Genomic DNA, 23,224 nt, shown 5'->3' with positions numbered 1-23,224 from the left:
GGAGAGGTAGGACCAGGGATGTGGGGCTCGGTTCTGTGATTGGGGCAGACTGCGAGCAAGGGCTGTCAGAGCATCTGGGCAGTCACTATGTCCACATCACAGAGGCTGCCACCAGACAGAGGTGAGCTAGAAGCTCAGCCTTTGCCACTGGAGTTTGTAGCCAAGGGGTGGGCAGGACCTGTTGTCCCACCACAGATGGAGATTCCCCCAACAAGAGGAAACTGTTGGTTCAGACATAGTGACGTGAGTTCCTACTCTGAGAAACAGCAATGTAGACAGACCAGTGGCTCTGAAAAAATGGAACCTAAATCAAACATTTCATTTGGGCTGGCTTCATATAAAATACCACAGGTGAAAGGAGAATAAAGTAAGAAGGATTCAATCTTACATGATCTATGAGTTCTTTGACCATCCCATTCCACTCTCCTTTGTCATTCTGGGCTCCATATTTACCATCCGAAACTAGTTTGACCTCATAGATGAAGCCTAAAATATTTGAGAGCTCCTTCAGTAAGTCCAGGCAATAACCCTCGAATCTGTCATTTCCGTACAAGGGCTTGTCAGACTTCTTGTACATAACATAGGGATCTTCCTATAGAAAAAGACAGTAGACATGTAGCAATAGAAATGAGGTTTGTTTCAGATTAGATTGGTTTCTCTGAATTAGGTGAATATTTCCTAAACGGATTGCAATTAGATGGAAAACAGTAATTTACTGTGTCCATTAAAAGCTGTTTTAGGTGTGTTAACAAATTGACTGAATCAGTTAGTGATAAGCATAAGAGCTCTAATTTTCAGTGGAACAGACCATTCATAGCTCCCAGGGGCTTTAATTAAAATGGTGCTTAGCAGCTCCAAAATCAGATCCAAGATCTGTACTCTACATTGTCCCACCCTAAGGGACAGAAAGGGATGCTGAAGGAGAGAGAAGCCTAAATAATAGAAAAAGGATGACCTAAAACTGGATATTCTGTCAGAAATAGATCTGTATTAAAAAAAAAAAAAAATCTTCAAATGTATAAAATAGCTGTGAGTTGAGCAGGTATTCACATGAGAGAATGGAGAACAGCAGAGGGAGATTGCAAAGTACCTTGTTGCTTTTATTTCTAAAGGATTTTGGATAGAAGATCAGGGCAAGCAGGTTTCTGCTCTTTAATGTGGCAAAAGACCTCTGGCAACAGGAGTGTAGAGGGAGATTTTGAGCAGAATATTTGAGCAGATTTTGAGTATTTAGGCAGAATAATTGAAAAAAGTGGCATTACTGGCCAGGGAGAAAGCATGAGGTCGAACAACTGGTGAATACCCAGTTGCATATTTTCCACTTATCATAGTAAGGACAAACCCCAGTCTGTCTATTCACTGTTTGCTACTTTCTTTCATTTCTCTTCATCTCATTTTCAGTAAAAAGGAAGGCTGTATACGCACTGACTACAGGACTGAGTATTTGTGTGTGTTAATTCTTCTGGGAAAAAAAGTATGCAGGGTTTGTCTCTGAAATATTCAAGTACACTAAACAATTTTGGAGGCAGAGGTTCCCGAGAGTCTTTCATTGGCAGTGGGGTATTTTTAAATCATTCTTGTGGATAGATGAATTTGCATGTCAATTCTGGGTCTAAATCAAAGAAATTGCTTGAAAACAGACTAGTTTAACAAAACCTTGTTTAGTGTGGCAGAAAAGAGCCGTGGAGTGCAGGGCAGGGGTGGCAAAGGCGGCTGCGGGGAGCCCCACCACCCATCATCAGCAACGCCTGCATCCTACCGCGCGGCGAGCGGTGTTGCCTCCATGCAGCAAGTCTTACCAAAATGGTGGTGACAATAAGTGTCCGGTTAGCCAAGGAATCGGTGATGTTGGTCGATCGGTCCTTGTTGCTGTCCGTCATATTAAGGCCACTGTATGAATTCCAAACCCCAATCTGCGCAGAAGAGAGTGAGTGAGCTGCTGCCCGGTCACAGTGAGCTGAAACATTTCCGTATATGCTCACTGCCTAGGAAAAGTGCACTGGCTCTAGTCACCACAGAAAAAGGCACCAGCAGTACGAAATGCTAGAGGAGGGAAACAGCTGTAGGTCTGAGTAAGACAGCAACATCAAATGGCTGATTTAGAAAACACAGGGAACACATTGCCCTTTCAAAAGCAGGTGGAAATGAATAAGCTGTAAGACTGTAAGGCATGTCAATACAGTGGTGTATTAGCCAATTTGCTACAAAAGTGGAACATATTGAATTTGTTTCATGCTCAAAAATGTCAAATGTCTTTTTTAAATTTTTATTTTTTTAAATTTTCATTAATGGTAGAGTTGAAACATACGGCAAGATCCCTCTCCTCCAATACAACAGGTTAAAAGTTTGAATAGATATGTTGAAGCAGATTGATGGATGCACTGGCCTTTTGCTTTTGCTGTGCCTTCAGCAGGTTTAGCAAAGATTATTCTGTCATTTCTTGACTACTAGTTATGATAGAGCTAGAAATGTGATACCATTTCGCCCATTGATCAGTATTTGCTCAGTAAATACAAGTGGCCAAAAGCAAATTCCTTTCTAGTCCCAGAGGTATTGAAGAATTGTGGTATTTAAAGCCCAATCCCAAGCCTCAAGCAAAAAATCTTCATGACTTCAGTGGATTTCGATCTACAACCTGAGAGGGCAGAATTTACAACCAGGTTGATTAATTCAGATAATATTTACTTAACATAAACACAGTCTTAAAGCTTTTTTTTTTTTTGCCTTTGGATTTGCATACACAGCAGGGCTGATGTGAGAAAACCCCAGGCAAGGGGCCAGCTCAGGCAGTTTGGTTTGTATTGGACATTTGTGGAGAGCACCAGACGGATGGCTTGGGTGACTGACATCAGCCGTCTGTGGAGCTGTTCGCATCGCTGCGCTGCTCTGCCAGCATGTTTCAGCTCTACCCAAGAGGGATCAGCTCTCAGATCCTCCCTGCTGGGATCACCAGCGAAGCTGCCAAGTGAGTCTGAGACAACACCCGCTGGCTTGTCCATGTGTACTGAAGGTCTCTGCCTGCCGTCAGATGCTCAGTCATTTCAGACCCAGGCTGGACTCTTTCTCTTTGGTTGTTAACTGAGGCAGAGATGGCACTGCCTTTGTACCAAACCCAGCAGATCACTTTGTGACTGCTGAGTGTGGGTTTGGGGTAATAACTGTATAATTTCAAACAAACTTCGGGTTTGTGTCCCTGGGTGCCATTGCTTTTGCCTTTCACAAACATTTTTTCCAAAGTATGCCATTTTTTATAATTCTTTTTTCAAGCTTTTATGAGCCATTCCCTTGGTTTCCAAAACTAGATCAGGTTGGGAAACTGATCTGGGAAGTACATACGAAATAAAATGTTGGATATCATGATAACCTATGCCAGGAATATAGTAAATAACCAGTGTCCTTGAATTTGCACTGAAGTGGCTGAGTTAATCAAAAAGTTGTTCTGACCGTTGTTACTGACTTGATATGCTTTTATCAGCTGGCAGCACGAAAAAGGAGAACAACCATGAAAAACATGGAGTGACACAGTCACAGTGCATACAAAATACACCAGGAGACCACTCTATGTCTGGATAAAAGAATGACACCGCAGGTCAACCTTGATTAGAGCGATGGAGGAGGTCAGAGGGGCACTGGAAGAATGAGGTCAAGGTAGTACATCACTATGGTGAATCCAGGGGATTTATTGCAGTTTAGTGACAAGTTTGAGAGGTGTCATATGCCCTTCTCAGCAAGCCTGTGCTCTGAACCAATTGTAATTTGGTTTAAATCAATTCAGCGTAACACGAAATGCCTAGAGTCAAAAGCGAGATTGGTTCAATAGCATTCTGCATGTCAGGTAGGATGATCTATTCACCAGTAATGATGGAAAAGGGGATCTTTGTGCCTTAGCCTGATTCACTGAAGATTAAAACAAGGTTATTAAGTATGTGCTTTATAAGAACACGAAAAGAGTGCTGTAGGATGTTTTGCACTGGTCTAGTCTATAACATTAAAATCCCTCTCAAAACAAAACAAAACAAAGCCAAAGCCTTTTAAACTGTGAATGTGGGAAGGGTCAGAAAGAATAAGATCTGTGTGAAATACGAACAAAATGTAATTCCAAGTGTTATAAGAAATTTTTATCTTGTGACATGGTGAATGCAGTTGTTATCTTCTTACAGAATGGCAACCGTGGGCTGTACCTCCAGTGGGGAGCAGTGCATGCAGCAGGTCTCTTGACTCCCACTTCAGTGCCTTTTCCACCAAGGCAGAGGCACCTGACATTAAAACAGGGCTGAGGTTTCTGGGGTATTTAGATCTTTTATAAACAAGCTTAGTTCCAATTTCTATGTGTTAGTGAATGACAGCATCCACTTAATCATCATTTATTTTCTGTAAGGAGCTAATAACACACATCAAAATTCTGAGTCAACAGTGCTTGAATGTTGTCTGCACAGTATGCATTTTATGGGAGGCAAAAAAACCCCTAACCCGTACATTAAAACAGTCCTTGCTGCTAATGTTAGTACGCATTCAAAATGGGACAAATTTACCGCTCATGGTGAATCTTAGGTGAATCAGGAAGGTTAACAGCTGAGGGAGGGACTGATTTTGCTACTGCCAGGAGCCTCTACTCAAAGAGGGGAAAACCACATCTCCCAAGGATAAAAAAGGATTTTTGTAAACAAGCAGAATCATGCCAAGATATTTTTACTATTTGGAATTACAGTGTTGACTTGGGATGAAAGCTATTCTACCAGAAAAAAAATCATATTCTTGGACTGACTGTTGTCTCTAAACTGCAATATGAGGTCACTATCAAAACCCAAAGGATGAGTTTGAAGACCCAGCCCAAAGGTTTTCTGCATCACTCATCTGTGTACAAACCTTCTTCCACACTTTATATAAATGATTAGAAACCTCGCCAGCAGCCTTGGTACAGAGAAAAATAAACAGAGTGCTTCATTAAAAATGAAAAGAGAACCAGTCTGGAGAGCTGTGTTGGAACAATTATGTTCAAAGTCTCAGTTAACCCATCAGCAATTATCATTCAGAATCAAGACAATGTACGCAGAGCAAGGGACAGTACTGTCCCTAGCTGACATGACCTGTGTTAGAGATTTCTGGGTGCCCACAGCAGCCACCTCCAAGGCAGTGGTGGAGGACGCCCTGTAGTGCCTGTTGGGAGCCCATGTTTGCTGGCTGAGGCCCAGGGTAAAGACATCCTGTCTCCCTCCAGGGTCCTCTAAGCCCCCATTGGTCTCCAGCCCGGATCCTGGCTGGCGATGGCAGAATTCAGATGTCAGCAGCAGTGCTGTCGGGCTAGCATGAAACGTGGCCAAAAGCGTCCATAGCTTTCGGTTCCTTCCCATGGTTTCTGCAATGCAAGGAGCTCCTCTGCCTTACACCTCTGCATCTTCAGGAAAATTTATGATTGGTAAAGTAAGGAAAACAATATCTTTTGATAGGGATTTTATTTTTTCCAGAGGCATGTTTCCCTGAGTGTCCTGAAGGAAAGTGAATTTCATTTGTCTTTTGTTTGAATGCAGAACCAGTTTCTGAAATTGTATCATGCAGAACTTTCTGTTTTCAAACAAAGATGCTACAGCTCACTTAGACCTCTGTAGTCTCACCATTTCAGCAGTTTATGATAAGCAGTTAAGGATGCGAGGGATCTCATCTCAAAAACATGAAAAATTTTTAACATCTCAACTCTTTTTGAGGTTATTACTCAAGCACCTTCTATCCTGTCTCCCTCGTGTCACAATGATCTAAGATAAGTCTAGGGTTTATCACTATATGAATTTACTGCCCCAAGTTACAGCAGCAAGAACTTAATATAATGCGAACTTAAAATAATTATTTCCATTCAGATAATTATTGCCAGTCCCAAATTCCTATCCCACACCTTGAAATTTAAGGTATGCATTGTAAATTAACAAAATAATCCTAGTAGCTCAGTTCTAACTTTGACTCAAATAGTCGCAGGGATAATGGGTTTTACACCAAGCACAGGAAATTCAAGCTGAGGAGAATGGACTTCCTTAGGCTCCCGTCAAATTGGCTTTTTGTCACTGTTTTACAAAAGATCTGGTTACCTTTTCTGTTCCTTCCTCCTTGAGGCTAATAATGTCCAAATCAAAATCCTTCCTTAAGCCATCGGTTTTGTTGAAGGTTATGCGCCCTGTCAGGCCATCCCACCGTGCCTGTGTGAACACAAAAACACTCCTCCCTGTAATAATTAGTAGGAACAACTCAGAAGACATAGAAAACATTGCATTTTAAATTAACCATAGCATTGAATGACTTCCAAACAGTTTTTTCAAACATATATGGCTTTGTCAGATAAAAAAGTTTCTCCAACTCTTATGTCATCTGGGTTTTATTCAATATGTTTGTTTTCTTACAATCAGGCACAAGTTTGTGAAATTTTATATATATTTATTTACATATGTCTAGTGCTATATTTAAAAAGATATATTGAAAAGAGAGAGAGAATAAAATACGTATTACATGTGCCAGAATTCACTAAGAAATTAGGAAAGGAGTCTGCTTGGTCCAAGCTTTGAGTTGGAACCTTGGAGTATGACAGTCTAAATCCACCAGCCTTCCTGGGATGATCCTCTTTACTCCAGCCCGGTACCCTTTTAAGTTCTCCAAGACAAAAGGGTAAGAAATGGCAGTGAGTGCTGAATTGGGATCCCCAGAAGGTCCTTAATGAATGAAGGTAGCAAACCATCCCAAACCACCAAAGCTTTCTCAACACCTCAGTTGCACACTTCCTAGTCTCCTGTGACAGATGCTGCCTCTGCTACTCGGGGTGCAGAAACCCACATTTTTCCAGGAAGAGCTAAACGACAGAAGGGCTTTCATTATTCTTGCTTCATTTCTCAGCCAGGTTGTGGTAGAATGTTCCCCACCAGCACTGGGCTCCTAATGTCCCAGACTTTGCTGAATTGTTTCCTACTCCTTTTGCATCCCAAAGGAAGAAGACACAAGTTCCCAAGTAAGCAAAGGAGGTGTACGATTCCCAGTAGGAGCCCTGGCACTGTCTGTGCTCACAGGTGTTGATGGCACAATGACGGTGTCTCTAAAAGCAGGCTTTCAGAAAAAAATTCACCCAGTCACCTTGTAGTGTAAGGTACACACAAGTCTTCCATACATGTTTGAAGTACAGCATATGCATTGCGTATGATGGGTTTTGGTCCAGGTGGCATTTTTCTATTTCATCACAATTAACAGAAGTCACATTTTCCTTGTTTTAAATATTAGCATCAGGAGTAAGTTAAAGCAGTGGACTTTGTACATCAGCCTGTATAGTCATGATGACTCCCAGTGCTGGGGAACGCTTCTTCAGTGCAGCAGGATCCATGTCCAGAGCTAACTTTCACTGCAATTTGTTTTCTCTATCTTGTAATCTTCTCAGCAAACCCACTTCATTTTAAATGAGATCTGTCTCTCACATAGCCCCCATTTTGTCCCCAAAGCTGAAGCTTACCTATAAATGAAAGTATTTGATGGATTTCAAACTGCAGATGATTTTTATTATCTATTTTGGGGAACTCTAATATTAGATTAAATTGTTCAGAGACACAAGAAAGGCTGATGATAAATGATGGCACTGTTTCTTCATGTGTGTCATCCATATAATTCTTAAATTACAAGCTTTTCTACTGCACATTATTTGCTTCATTTAATTTGTTGTAGACAGATCACATAAGGAAAGCTGCATTAAAAATCATCTGATTTACAGAATGGTGTGTCCCCTTCCTATTAAATCTAAATTTTAACTCTGAAGCTGCAGGATTTAATCTCAGGTGCTGAGGTGTTATCACCATGTGTCTCAGCCAAATCTGGTGCATCTAGAGTTTTGTGGGAATACAGAAGATTTTTGAAGCATGCCCACGTAAAATATGAATGGCAAAGCACAAATGCAACAAATTTGCTATGAGACTTTACATTTTAATGGCACGGGAACATACAAAAATCTCAGCTGTAAACAGTGAAGCACTTGTGGATTTGTGTGCTGATGTAATTAAGATAGCAGGAAGGGATACATATGAATGCATTTCATTATAAAGTATCTCTTTTCCAGTCTGTCTTTTTATTACTCTGACATGACCCCCATCTCTTATTCATAAAGATGAAGCATTTTTAAAAATATGATCTTTAGAGATCAATTCCTCCTCAGAGGGCAATTTTCTGTGAAATGCTCACATTTATTGATTACATATCAGATGCCCAGCTTCTCTTTTAACATGATATGATCTTGAATAAAGGAACCAATATGTTATTTTTGAACATGGTGTCAGGAGCCTACATCTCCATTCCTGTAGAAAATATTTATATGGTGAAATGGTAGCTCACTTCTGAAAATCGGCATTGGTGCTTCTAACCCCACAGTAAAACAAAATTATAGGAAAAGATGTTACAAGCTGCATAGGTGTGTGCTGAAATTTCAAGGTAGCAGAGAAGTGCATATAGCCTTTGTCTAATTTAAATCCCACTTAGAGCATCAAATAATGACCCAAATGGGACTTAAATTCTGAACAGAAATTAGGGAGTGTTTGTCAGAACAGTTAAACTTAGATGTTGAAGAGTTTTTTCAAACCCTAATTGTGAAGCACATGCTTCAAATACCATTTGAATTTTAAACTTAATGTCTGATTTTTATTTTATTTATTCTAAGTAAACAGAAAACATTTGGGTCTTGAGTCCAGTGAGGACAATTTTATTTCTGACTTCAAGACAGTTGTGGTGCCTGTGTGTGCAGCACATCTACACAGACAGGTGACGTTTCTCTCCTGATCAGAAACAAAAGTTTTCCTTAAGAAACAAAGGGAGGGATGAGCTAGGAACCTACAGTCTGTCCCAGGCCTTCTGAAACCTATGCTAAAACTTTCAAGCTTTTAATGCAATTTGAGTCCTAAAGCACAACTGTCTGCTGTAGGCAAAGACAGTGGGATGTATCATTGCTCCGGAATCGTAGCTGTAGACCAACACTGCTGGGGGCCTGTCAGGTAAATCAGGGATGCAAGAGCCTACCAGTCGCCGTGTTCAGGCAAACAGAATAGGCAGCAGTTGCGCAGTTCCCAAATGCAATTAACGAACAGAAATGAAGCAGAACTTTTTGAATAGTCAGAAACCGCACGACTGTTTAGCACAGCAATGAGATTTCATGCTTTTATATGCAAGATTTATAGCAATTTTAATGTTTCTAGTGACACTCTGTGTTAAATGTTACAGGATATAATAAAAGTTGAATCGGAACCTAATCATGTAATTCATCAAAAGAAATTGCTTTTTTGCACTCTGTCCTTGCTTTAATATTAGAGGAACTAAAGGCACAATTCGAAACACTTAGGGAGAAAATGTATTTTCAATTTCGTCTGTATAATTTTGAGTAAAGCTTGCAGCTTAATTAAAAAAACGTGATTTGAAGTGGCTTTTGTTTGTAACGTCTTTTGCTTGTCTTAGCTCCCATGTTTGCAAGTTTGCAGGCTGGCTCTGACAACAGAATCGTGAGGAAATGTTCTTTTGGAGGTTTGCAGCAGTAGGGCAATGCAGTGTTCATATGAGGTTGACAATAAGGTCTCACATTCTTCACTACCATGTTTTATCAGATATTACTATTTCTAATTTGAAAACATTTAATGACCTTCTCCTGTTTATTAAACAAAAATGGGGAATTAATGTGATATATTGATTTCAAGTGGTAGCTGAGAAGCAAACCATACAGGACCAGCAGCTGCTCAGACCCTTTCTTAGTAAGCATGGAAAAGGTAGTGGATAGAACAGATTACAGACAAGTCTTCAGTCATCTTTGAAGGCTGTCAGGTACCTGACATGGCAAAATTATCCAAAGCAACCTAATCTAAACTGTGGAACTTTCTCTTTTTACTGCTTTAAAGAATTAAGATTGTGCGTAAAGTAAAAACTGAAATCTGGGGCTAAACATACAAATTACAATATTCGTTTTTGTATAAATATTCTGATGGAAAATTATAACAACTGGAAAAAGAAGCTGACTCAGCTTCTAAGAGCAAACACTCTAGAAGCTTGCTATCAATTCACACCACCATCATACGGTCTTTATATCAGTTTCCACTTCATCATCTTGAATCAATTTCTATAGCAGCCTTAGCTTCAGGCAAAGCCAATCAACAGTTCAATCACAGAATCAATTAGTTCAGCTGCTACCAGACTTACTAAAGTAAAAGAACAGGTACATTTCATATTCTGTTTCTTTTGTCTCTAGCAGACTTCACTTATATTTCCAGAGTTTTATTAGCAAGACATGACTAGCTCAAGAAATCATAATGAACAGTGTATATAATGCATTGACTGAGAAAATATTCAGCTTTATGATATAGACTCAATGGGATATGGCCAATTTTGTAGACACTGTATTGCACTAATGCACACAAAAATGGCAATCTTTCTCAGACAAATTGATTTCATTTTTATTATGTACTTGTTTTTCTTACTCAATATAATTTTACCCAAATATTTCAGTTAACCGTTTATCTACCTATGGTATATTTTCTCCTTCTGAGTTCATTGCCCCAGTGAGGGATTCTGGATAGCTGTGTTTCAGATTAGAAAACTTTAAATTTTTCAAGGTCTTTTTTAAATATTCAAAGTGCCCTGGCAATACAAAAAGTGCAAAGACATGATCTTATTATAAATTTCTGAACTATTATGCTTAATAATGTTTCAGAATGTGCAGTCATTTCCACTCTTCTAATAATATTCCACTTATTACAATAACCTGTGAAATAAAATAGTTTTTCTGAACCTGTTCTTTAGACCTCCATTTGTAATTAATCTAGCAATCTCTTTGGAGTGTCAAACTCATTTTAACTTTTTATTGTTCCCACTGTTCAAAAAATAAGACCCGCCATTTTGAACATATGTCCAGATTTAACACTACAAGAAAACATCTGAGACACAAAAATGCACCATCAAATGCAAATAAAACCATGACTATGTACCTTACAACATATACTGAATCTGCTTTAAATGGTATAAGGAGAAACGGCCATAACTTAACAAATTTTTAAAAGGAGTTGATAAAACTTCTGAGTGAAAAGCTAGAAAAAAAAGCTATTTTAACACAATATTGTGGTAGAAAATGAGCTGTTCTGTTGTTCAGCTTCAAAACCTTGCACAGTACCAGGTTCAAGCTTGCCTTTGTGCAAAATATTCAGACACTTTGCATCTGCCACTAAAGTCTGAGTTATTGTTTAATATGAAGTATCACAAATTGATGATAAACAGCATCTTATGTGAACACTTTTCTTGGATACAAGTGCAATGCTAAATGACAGTCGTCTTTATTCAAAAGTCTTACAAATGCATCTGGGCACACAAAAATTACCCTACTGTGATTTTTCATCTCACCTTTTGTTTTTTTTTTTCTTTCTCTTGCTGTTTATATGTAACTTGAACATTTTGAAACCTGATCCTAAAGGCATGCAATCAGCAGAGTTCTATAGATTCAGTAGGAGCTTGAAACAGAAATTGGTTAGCTGGACTCCTCAATATGGAAGAAATACATTCAGAAGGTAGACTGAAGTCTCATCAAAGATAGCAGTATTTTCCTGTCTACTCAGTTTTGTCAATGGGATTATCTTGACCTTTGGTAGGTTGCTTTTCCAAGCATGTTGAAGATAACCCACAAAGGCAAGTAATTGGATGGAATTTTTTTCTTTTTTTATTGTGATCAATATATAGGCCAATTATACTTGTATCTTTAACTCTTGGTGTATAAGCTGTTTATTTATTATCAGAAGTTAATAGGCAAAACTTAACATCAGTTATTGATTTAATATACATCTCTAATTACCACAGTTGTGAAATAAAATGTATTAATTTACAACGCCATCGTGCCATTGTTTTTCTTTCTTTTTTTAATGATGAATGAAACAATAGAAAAACATTACTGGCAATCATCTGACCTGGAATTGAGGAAGCATTAGTATTCAACTCCCCAAATTACGTTTGCTCATTTACCATTGCACAGTGGCAGAGACATGCTAACATCATGGTCTTTTTGGACCTATATATTCTCTAAAATGAATGCATTATGTGTTTGGATCGAGATTAGGAAATTCATTCTGCTTCCGTGCTGGTCTATCAAAATGAGCAACTTGGACAGTCTCATCCTGAAGAGAGACTTTATATCATAATTTCCTTTAGCTACCATCTCACTACAACATTTTACTTCAGCTAAATATTAGCAACCTAGAGTGAATGGCAGCAAACCGATCTCCACTAGTGCCAGTGTCTCCATGCCACTTCAGGTACAGCATCCTTCAGCTTTTAAGAAAAGGTGGCAGATGAGTACTTACGGGGATCTCAAACGTCATATCAGGTGTACCAGAGCAACAGACCTGTTCTGTTTATTCAGCACTACCTGCTTGTAAAGAAGGTGAACCTCTACGTTAGTTTTGAACTGATAATCCAATATTTCTGATGAGGGTTATGGTGCTAACTGAAATCCAAATCCAGAGGTGGGTGATGCTGTCTACTCCATTGCTTCTTAGACTTATTAGCAGAGCAGAACTTTGCTCATTACAGAATTATGGCAATTATTAATGCACATATACAAAGGACAACGACTGTGTGGCTCAATGTCAAGGAACAAGGCTGTAAGTGAGCTCTTTTTCTCATGTCTGGTTTGTTTGTTTGTTTGTTTGTTTTTTAATCAACTCCAAACTGCTTGACTACAAAATCAGGTATCTGAAAAAATTATAAAACACGGCATACCTAAACCTACTGTGGCCACGCGCTCAGAATACGACAGATCACTTTTCTACTCTATCTTCCGTCACCATAAATAACAATACCCCTATATACCAACCAAAGTGGTAATGACCAAGGAAAGATCTACTTTAATTTTCCTTTGGTTTTCTTTCCTTTTGGGAGAGAAAACTCCTGCTTTATTAGAGTTTCAGAGAGGGTTGATAGATTTAGGTGATAGTGATATTACTTCTAGTCACTGTGGAAATCATAATATGCTCTGAGACACACATCAACTTATCAGCTCTTACAATTAATCCTCTTAGTAAAATAGATCCTCAAGGATTATGGAATATAGTGAGTTAGTGTATGACTTTTATATTATCCTGGTCCAAATCGAGCATAAAAGATGTAATAAAAAGAAATTCAGCATCCACCAATACAGGGTTCTATCTACCCCACTAAAAAGCATGATGCTTCATAGTCTCTTTAGTGGGAAGATGTCCAAGACTGGAACAGTTTTGGCCTTTACTAAGAAGCAGTGGAATGGAAAAAAAGGAAGTGTGGGGGACACTTGCTCTTAGAAAGGGGTTTAGGCAGCTGTTATAAGACTGAGCACACCCCCGTCTTGACACGAGAGGGAAATGTGGGTAAATAGAGAAGGGGGATTTCTTGAGAAAGCCACAGGCTGTTCTGTGAGGCACTCAATAACACTCATTTCCAGAGCAGTGATTGAGCTTAATGACATTCAAAAGTAGTCATATAAAATGTGTTCGGTGTGACAAATTTGACAAATGAACCTTGAATACTTGAGGATGATGGATTCATTTCAGAGCATATGTTTGAAAAGCCTTTGAGTTCCTTGGCACATGTAACCATGGCACAGGTTTTGGAGCTGTCCTGAAGCAATGTGCTCAGGGTTGCACAGAGTCTGTGGCAAAGTGACATTCAAAAGTAGTCATATAAAATGTGTTCGGTGTGACAAATTTGACAAATGAACCTTGAATACTTGAGGATGATGGATTCATTTCAGAGCATATGTTTGAAAAGCCTTTGAGTTCCTTGGCACATGTAACCATGGCACAGGTTTTGGAGCTGTCCTGAAGCAATGTGCTCAGGGTTGCACAGAGTCTGTGGCAAAGCCAGGAGCCAAAGCCAAAGCTCGGGCATTCTATTCCTGCCCATCACCTTGAGTGGAAAATGTCCTCCCCAACAGAGCTGTTGTTATCCTATTACAGTGACGCCAACCCATCCAACAACATGGATGACAAGAAACCTGTGAGGGCTTCATGCAGTGCCAAGCACCGTGTCATTTCCACCTGAGATAATGGGACCCACATGCTGGCAGATCTGTGAATGGTGAGTAGGAGGTTGTGTGGTTGAGGAACAGATTGTTTCAATGAGAGTACACTGCTGCAGAACCTAAATCATCTGCATTTAACAGTTTCCTCTTGAGTTCTTTGGAGCAAAGAATGTGCACAATGAACAGCTCAGCGTTGATGTGACTGAAAAGCTCCTGAGGGCTTTTCCAGTACAAGTAAATATCATCTGGTTTAGGCCATGCACTGGCACTTAGATCAAAATATCATTTTGGAGTAAGTGATAAGCACTTTTAGTAGGCCAGGAGTAGTGTATAAAGCATGTTCTGAAAAAAGGTGTGGCAAATATCAAAATACTTTCCATAAATTCATATAAAATCAATTTATAGTAATTCTTGCTCATTTTTTATAAACAAATCTACTTTTCAGGTTATATTTAAGAAAGTAAAAATAGAATGGAAAAATATATAAGATTTTGACATATTTCTTGTTTTAATTTTAGATATCACAGTATCAAAACCTTGCAGATAATTTTTTATCAATATGTAGTATGTATTTATTCTTAGTATACAAGCCCTAGGACCATTATTTTGCAATCTGTGAAGAGATCGTTCCATAAATTAAGTGATTTTCCACTTGAAATTTGATTTCAGAATATGAATTCCTATTGGCATTAACCTCAGCCATACATTATCTTCTTGGAAAGCTGACCTTTATTTACTAATAAATCATTGTGGGATGCAGGTCTAGCAGTTGTTTTGTTTGCTCTTTTAATTAATAATTTTCAGTTCAAAATAACAGATTGTAATAAGCTTGTATCAGAAACGCATCCATTACTTCATGGACAAAAATAAAGGTTTTTAGAAGTAAAACAAAGAAAAATGTTTTAATGGGAGTGGATCAAATCCTAATATGAAATTATCTCGTGAGAGAAGTTCTACCAAAGTAAATAATTGCTTTCCTTTGACTTAAGTAAATATTGCAGCATCAGAACCCAGAAAATAACTGCAGCCAGTATCAATAGATGTTGTAATTGACTCAACACTCAAATACAATGAGAAACATGCAGCAGAAGAGATGTTATTTTATGTTTTGGAGCTGAAATATTTTCATTGTTTCTCAGTCATGTGCATAAATTTCTGTGCAGCAGAAAGATTGTCTGAGGGTGAACTGACACATGGATTCTTCCTCAGGCAGCAGGGGAGATGGTGAGTTCTTGGATCTTCTGACACTGAGAGTCTTGTACTGCTCACTTCTTCTTTTGTTCCACTCTGTAGATTTTCAGTCCCATGAAAATACTCTTACATGTTGACTTTGGTAGTAATAACAGACCATGAAACAAAAGAAATGTTCGATTTTCTTACAAGATGTTTTTTCTCCTTGGTTTGGAGAAGCTGCCAATTTTAACAACAACAAAAACAACCCAAACAACAACAAAAAAGATTAATGTCTCACTAGGTGGATTGCTTTCTCTTTGGTCTTATTTTAAATTTTTACTTTTCCTGCAATGAAAAATCTTCAGTTCCTTCTCCCAATGATGTTCTATATTTGCTTTAGATTTAGTTATTATCAAGAATCCCCTGAAAATTACATCCTGTGATGTGATACCACTTAATCAATACATTGCACATTCCTGTTCTTTTTTCAGTCTTAGTCAGCTCATCAAATTTGGACAAAATCAATATGGATGTGGTCATGCCATTGTCAACTCATTAGTTCTGTCTTCTGTTCCCTGCACTAGAGCTTCCCAGGAAATCTAGCAGTCCTAAGGATGGTTCCTCACTCCATGCCAAAAATAAAACAAACTGGCAGGATGTCACCTGCACTGGTGGATCAGAATGAGAGAGTAGGAACTTGCCATCAATCTAAAGTGCTGGGTAAACGTCAAACAGTTCAGAGATTTTAAGGATATAAACTTTTAAACATTTATGCGTTGAAAAAAGTCAGTGTCTGATTGCTGCAGAACAGCTCTAAAATATAAGAAAGCAGAGAAATCTACTGCTTTCTTATTGTAGAACAACCAGGTCTTAAGCAGCATGTACATAGCACACACCTCACGACAGATGGGAGTTTCTAAATCACTTTTATACTCAGCACAGGTGAGGTAGAGATACAGCTGGCTTGGAGGCAAGTATGGGCTAGCAAGTGACTAACTGACTGACACATCTTCATTCAAGAATTATTACAAATAAGTTGAGTCAGAGGCTTGAAAGATAAGCAGTTGTGGTAGTCCTGGTTTGACCAAGTTCACCCATCTTCTTGCTTTCTATGGTCATTAGTCTTACTTGAAAAAACGGTCCAGCTCAGAGGATTCTCAAGTCTTTTTTCCTGCAGTGCAGGTCTTCCCAAATATTTTTGTGGTGACTGCAAATTATAATGCCTCCCTGTTTCCCAGTCCTCCTAATTATGCTGAGGGAGAGGCTTCTTTCTCTACAGCAAAAGATCATAATTATTTGCTTAAATACCTCAAGTTTAGAAGAAAAGATGCCAGGAATGACACTCTGAATTATCATCACGATTCCAAAAAGCAGGCAAAATAACAACCTAAGATAATAAGGATGTCCTTGTTGCATAATTTCACTTCCAGGTGCTGAGTCAGTTTCTGTTCTCTTGTACAGGGAAGGACTGGACATGTCTTCTTTTTCCTAATTAACTTTACTGTTGAAGCAGTTTGTCATCCACAGACCGGGGTCACACACGATATAAGATGCTTTAAAAACTGTAGACAAATGTGTTCAATGTTTACACTACTTTTCCTGTGTACAACTGAGCTAAATGAAAGTCTCATTTTAAGTCTTAAATAATGAGAAATGCTGTGATATTTTAAGCAGGCTTCTTCAGGGTCTTAGTATTGCTTGTCTTTGTCGCAGGCCAGACACATTCTATGAGACATATTATTTATTACTTGTAGAAAAGAGAATCAGCTAGCAGAGGGCTGGAAAACCCTTTAAAAATTTTAAGGAAAGAGTTTCTTGAGCTTGGAGGCATTGAGTGAGCCTGTCTTTCCAGTATAACTGGGACATTTTCACTCAGAAGAATTATTACATGTGAGACAGGGGCTTGAAAGTTTTACAGTCATGGTAGTGCCAGTATGACCAAGTCCACTTATCTTGTTTCTTTCTGTGCTCATTACATTAGCCTACACAAGGAACTGGTTCAGCTCAGAGGATTCCTGAGAGTTTTTAAAGTCACACCCCCTGAACTGTATAGAGCCTGAAGGCTGCATTCAATTACTCGATGCAGAATCCAGATGGATTGCTCTCACTCCTGGTCTCTAGTAAATAGGTGTGCTTGAAACATATCCTGTCAAAAACACAACATGAACTGAAATGTAGAAGTAAATGCTTCAGATTTCTTTTAATCTTTGAGATTTGTGTGTGTGGTTCTATTTGAGGGGACTTAATCAAGTCATTAAATATAAAGTCTGCATCTCTAACTTCAGCAATACTTCTCTACATAGTAGTTCTTTTAATTGCTACTGGATTTGGGTGAGGGGAGTTCACATTGGTCTAGCTGACAATTGAATAACAGACAATCATTATTTGGGGTTTATCTCTTGCTTTAAAGGGGACGTGACCAGGAAATTTGATCTTTCAATTATAAACACCTGTTTCATATTCACACACATTTTTCTTTTAGGAAAAGGCTAATCATGCTTTCACTCCTTATTCCCTTTCTGAAGAGAGAGAATGACCTCCTTTTTCTTTCTAGGCATGGGTTAGATGTACTCCCCACAGGGGCTAAAAGATTAAAATATCATTTAGATATCAATGACATTAGGTCACTGAGAAAGACAAGCTTCTGACAGGGATTTACTTTTCATTAAAAAGATCTTCATGAGCTGTTGTAGAAAAGTCTTGATCCCAGAGAGTGTATTTTATGTAACATCCTCCTTCGCGGGAACCAGCTGATGACCTCTCTGACCTCAAAGCTGTCCTCAGGGCTGGGGGTCTTTGGTAAGGCTTGCTTTTCTCTGCCAATTTCCAAATTCTTCCTACAATCAACATTACGTCCCAAGATCTTTAGAGCACAGAAGATTACTCTTTTTGATGCTGTACTTGATCATTCTGTAGCCTCAAACATTTTTGCTAGTGTTTTTCTCCTATAGTCTCTCTAGTAGCACTTCAGGTCTTGGTCATTAAGAAAAATAGTCAGTGGATCTGCTACTGCTGTTATCTGGTACATTTACCTGAAGTTCTAAGGCCGAGGAAGGAGTATTTTCGCATTAAACTAGCCATCTTCTGTTTTCACTTACTCTGAAAATTCAGGAGCTCACTCCAATTTACATATATTCAGACCAGCATAAATCAAAAGGCAGTGTTTTGCCCTAGGATCTCCACTTTCCAGTTGCTTTCAGGGAGAAGCTAACATGTGTGTACCTGAAGGCCAGATATGACCTGAATCTTGACTTCCCAAGAGGACAATGACAGGCTGAAAAACATTAATTTGCCATCTGCTGAGTGAAGAAAGGAGCAGCGTATCAGTTGCTATAAAGGTCAGAGGCTTTACACCCTAACCTCTGCTCATGCCCAGGCAGGCTTTGAGGTCCTTTCTATTACCATCAACCTGTCATTTTATAGTGTTGGCCCACAAAACAAATGAGATGACTGCAGTTCTTATCACCACTCAAATAAAACACAAAAACCCACCAGAGAGCCACTGAAGTACTTGCTAAGTTCTAGCACCTGCAGGACTCATTGCAGGCAACCTCTTTGTCTGAAAGTTGTTTATTTAGATTACAGTACAAAATATTGATCTTCAAACTAGTCTGTAAATTGCCCTCACAGACTGTCGGGACAACATCATAAAATAATAATTTTAAATTTTATTTATGTTGGCCCAAACTATCATTCTGCCTGCTTGACTTTTTTTTCATGTTCACTTCATTCATAATTTATATAGTTCATCTATCCTTGCTGAGCAAAACATATCCAAACATGAACTGGGGACGGCCAAATGTATATACTATTGAGTTTCCAACACCTGTTGTAGCCTTTATGGGAAATGTAATACTGTCTTATTAAACCTTATTCTGTACTTTTAACAACCATATTTTTTGTCTAGAACAGAAACAGGAAGATAAGACTCTTGGAGTATTTAAATCAGTGTTTTACTGACCATGAAAGACACGATCTGGAAAGCAATTAGTAATTAGTTCACATATCTCAATCCATGCAAGAGAAGCTAGCTGTACCTGATAAATGTGAGCTGTATAACTGTTTAAACTTTGAATTGGATGTGCTGAGATACGTCTGGTGCTCTTGGTCAAAGTAATTCTCTTGGCTTAGGATTCAGGATCCTTATGTTACATACCTAGCACCAGCCATAATAAACAGATGACCATTGTAGAATTATGCAGGTGCATTCTCTGATAAAAAGTCCTTTGCTAACTTTTAATTGAATTTTAATTATTCTTAGGATGCACTGGAAACTGTATGACTAGCTACACTACTTCATTTAGTTTGAGGTTGAGAAGCACAGCAACAAAGGTTACCACTTAGATCAAATCAGAAAGGAGGGAGGGAGGACGAAGTTCATCTTTATCACAGACACTAGTATGACAATTTTCTCCTGTCTTTTACAGTTCCTGCTACAGTAATCCCCCCTCATCCTCAGTGGGGCAGCTGGATGCAGCATGGCTGATGTCAGTGTGAGAGAAATGATCTTTTCCGGTGCTGCTTCCCTATGTCTTCTGGTTGTTGCCATCATTGTGTCACAGTGAGGAAAGGATCATTAAACTTCCTTAATTCTTAAGTCAGGTCCGTGAGTAACTCCGGTCTTTTCGTTTGACTTTCAAAGAGAGAGGCTTCCAAGGAAACCTTAAAATTCATAAAACACCCTGAGTAGAGAGTAATGCTTCAGTAACTTTCAATGCTTTCTGTGTAGGGGAATCACCACATCGTATATTGCCTATGGTAATTTTAAAAAATTTACTTAGAAAGGTTTGCAGAAGGTGATGACAGCTCATCTACATGTTCTGCAACCACCACATGTCTTGTCCTTCAGTTTGCTCCTAATATATTCCTGGATTCAGGTGTACACTCCAATGTGCTGCCACCACTTAACTTGCACCTCAGCCTACAGGTGCTGTTCCACCTACACAAGTGCTAATGGATGTGGTTTTGATAGGGATCACACTGTCATGGACAAGAACTGGGGCAAAAGATGAAATATACATAAGAAACTCCACATAATTTTCAATTTTCATTTCCACATGCTTCCCTACATGAAAAGTTTCCATTTCAAATTCATAATAAAGACTGAGTTTTTGGAAGAGTGAAGGCATTTCAGCTAAAATGTGTAATTTTTTAGAACATCTGTCGATCAAGATAGCTCAGTGATGCATTCTTATGAGATAACGCATGACTTCATGAAGAAATTTACTTCTTTAGAAATACGGGCTACAATATTTTTTTTAATATTGTTTACTTATCAAACAATATAACTTTTGTTTCCATTTCTGGAACGGCTGTTGTTAGTTATCTCATATTTTTAGAAATTATAAGCATCCATAATAAACATTAACCAAGCAAAGAATCTGTCAGTTCTTACAGTGTGTTAGTCTGAGATTTTATCACACCTACAGTTTAGCAGCTTCTTTTTTTGAAAGGCTGGATAATGACTCCACCAGGATACAAGCCATAGCCTAGTGTCTGTAAATCAACATTTCTCTGCTAGGAAGGTGAGGAAGAACTGGATATTCGAGTGCCAGAAACCAGATCATAGCATATGACAACGAGCAGGGAGCAACAACACAAGCCAATGCAGAAACGAAGAAAGGAAGGATTATGCTGACCACCAGCAGATGGTCTACACTTGCCTCTTTTATCAGATTCATAAATCTGGGTCCAAAACGCCACGGCTTGTGTCTGTGGCACTGCAGGGAGCTGACAGTCATTTGGGAGGCACGCTGGGAGGCGACTGCTACCATGTAAACAGCATCGTACATCAGAGCTGCTTCAGTCTGCGTGAAAAAACAAAAAGGCTTTATTTAGTGTACATCTTTGCGCCCTGTCCCTGCTTTTCTCTATTGAGAACCATTTCCCTGGGCTCCTGTTATGGAAAAGGCCACTACTGGGCTCTCCGTGGAAATCTGAGGTGTAACAAAATCCATTTTTTTTCAGCCTATATTCATTTCAGAGTATTTTCAGGTGAATATTGGGAAGAAAACTGTGTTGGGTAGCTACAGGAGATATCGGGGGATCCAGTGCAGGAAGAAATGCATGGTTAACTCTGTGGCATGGAAGAGAGCTTTAGGAAGCTTTGTCTTAGGGCCAACCACTTCGCAGTACTCAGTCTTCTATAGTTTTGTCATGGGATTTGTCAAAGACTTTTAGCACCTCGAGGGCTGTCATTCAAAAGCACCATGAAGGTGTTCAAGCCAGTCTCACGCCAGGCTGGCGTGTCATGGTGGCATGGCATGGGGTGTGTGGGGGGTGTGTGTAGGGTGTGAGAGGGCTGCCTGTGTGAAATCTGTACTAGGTCCCCATCACCACTCTTCTTGTGGCACTTGTGGGATTTCTTTCTTCCCCAAGACGTAGGCAGGCCTTCCTCTACGAGGAAATCAGTCCCACTGAGCACCTGGTAAGTATCCCATAAGGTAGGTGTCTATTATCTCTGTGTCTGCTGCTCTCAAGGATCTTGGGTTTTGACACAAATATGTGAAATGGCCCCACTGAGATTTGGCCAGGGCTGTTCCCCACCACACCTCCCATGCCATCTCAGAGAGAGGTGAACCATCCTTTCAAGGTGCCTTTTTTGGTGTTTAAGTTGGACTTACACATCAAACCTCTAGTTGAGTAAGACAGGAGGGATGAATACAGACCTTAGATACCTAAATATCACTAAAATTACTGGATGCTGAACTTGTGTTTCTTTTAGGAATGGGTTTGTTGATTTAAGGGCATGTCCAATAAGCCTCAAACTGAGACCTCACACTCTGTCACCCTTTATCATTGGGAAGTTTTAGAAAAATCTTGCCTTCACCTTCACTGTGCTTCAGTGGTCTCATGTATGAAGTAGGAATAGCCGTGTTTCGTTTAATGAACAGGGATGCTGTAAAAATGAAGTGCTTACCTTTCTTGTAAAGCTGCTGAATAATTAAGCAGGGGCTTCAAAAAAGGTACTAACTCTGCAGATGAGAAACTGGATTCATTTATATGAACTGCAAAGCTAATCCATTTTTTATTCCTTTCCCAATAAATTCCTTTGGGAAATTAATAGACTTGATTCTCTGTCTGTTTCATTTACCTAAGTAAATTACAACAGCATCAGTCTTACCAGCATTGGAGGTTTTTGCTGACAATCAAATGTGATCTGAATTTATCGACTAATTTAATATACTGCAGATGAGGAATCACTTTGAACACACTAGTCGGGATCTGCCCAAAACAATGCTCCAACAATCCAAGCAAATTGAAAACACTGTAAATGCTGAGGCAAGCAGGAGGAGACAATAACAGTTGTTCTCAGTGTCAAGTGTTCTAAAGCAGACAGTTGTTCCAAGCAGACCTGGAGGCTAAAGGCCTAATCCAAAATCCCTCAAAATCAATGGAAAGATTCCCATCAATATCAGTGGACTTCAGATGGGTTTTCACATTGGACTAGGGACATGTCCATTCAGAACTGAATTTTACTTGATCACTGCAGACCCAGTCTGTCTGCGTCTCAGGCCTAGAGACTCTTTAGATACTTGATGAAAATGCTTCAGTGCACCTCACTTTGCACTCCTACCTGGGACCACCGATGCTGTTACTTGCTAACATGGTGCATCCCACAGCGTTTGTATGTTGGCAGCATTGCCAGACTTGGCTGTTTGAATCTTATTCTTGTGTATCTTGTTACTCATCAATCCAGTAACTGGGAGGTTATAATACCTCCCTTAGCATTTTATTTCTCCCCTCATTGTTGTTCTGTTTTAGGGCTTGGGGTTGCATGGAGAAATAAAAGGTCACTTTGTTTTCTGAAGCAAACTGCTTTATATAGATGCGAGTACTTGTGCATAAGAAGAAAGGGACTAAGAGTTAGTTCTGAAACTTGTTTTTTTTTAGTTTTGTATTCTATTAAAATTATTGCAAAGAAACCAATAGACTCCATTAGAACAACTAATGCGTTGTGAGACCCCACCTGGAGTGCTGCATCCAGCTGTGGAACCCTCAACATCAGAAGGATATTGACTGGTT

The 23,224-nt window shown here is 39.1% G+C and overlaps 1 protein-coding gene across 1 annotated transcript in view; it reads right to left on the bottom strand.

Annotated features, from left to right (window-relative positions):
• Positions 1-23,224, bottom strand: part of LOC104515934 (glutamate receptor ionotropic, kainate 1) — a gene marked incomplete at both ends in the record, with an annotated part of 67,606 nt that overhangs the window by 20,830 nt on the left and 23,552 nt on the right. Inside the window, 5 exons of the mRNA XM_010160110.1 lie at positions 389-592; positions 1,800-1,913; positions 4,867-4,911; positions 6,078-6,185; positions 20,863-21,006. Of these exons, the coding sequence (XP_010158412.1) occupies positions 389-592; positions 1,800-1,913; positions 4,867-4,911; positions 6,078-6,185; positions 20,863-21,006 (615 nt within the window). The remainder of the gene's footprint in view (positions 1-388; positions 593-1,799; positions 1,914-4,866; positions 4,912-6,077; positions 6,186-20,862; positions 21,007-23,224) is intronic.

This window comes from Eurypyga helias, unplaced genomic scaffold, assembly GCF_000690775.1.
Source record: "Eurypyga helias isolate BGI_N326 unplaced genomic scaffold, ASM69077v1 scaffold3931, whole genome shotgun sequence".
NCBI lineage: Eukaryota > Metazoa > Chordata > Aves > Eurypygiformes > Eurypygidae > Eurypyga > Eurypyga helias.
This window is presented reverse-complemented; position numbering and strand designations above follow the sequence as displayed.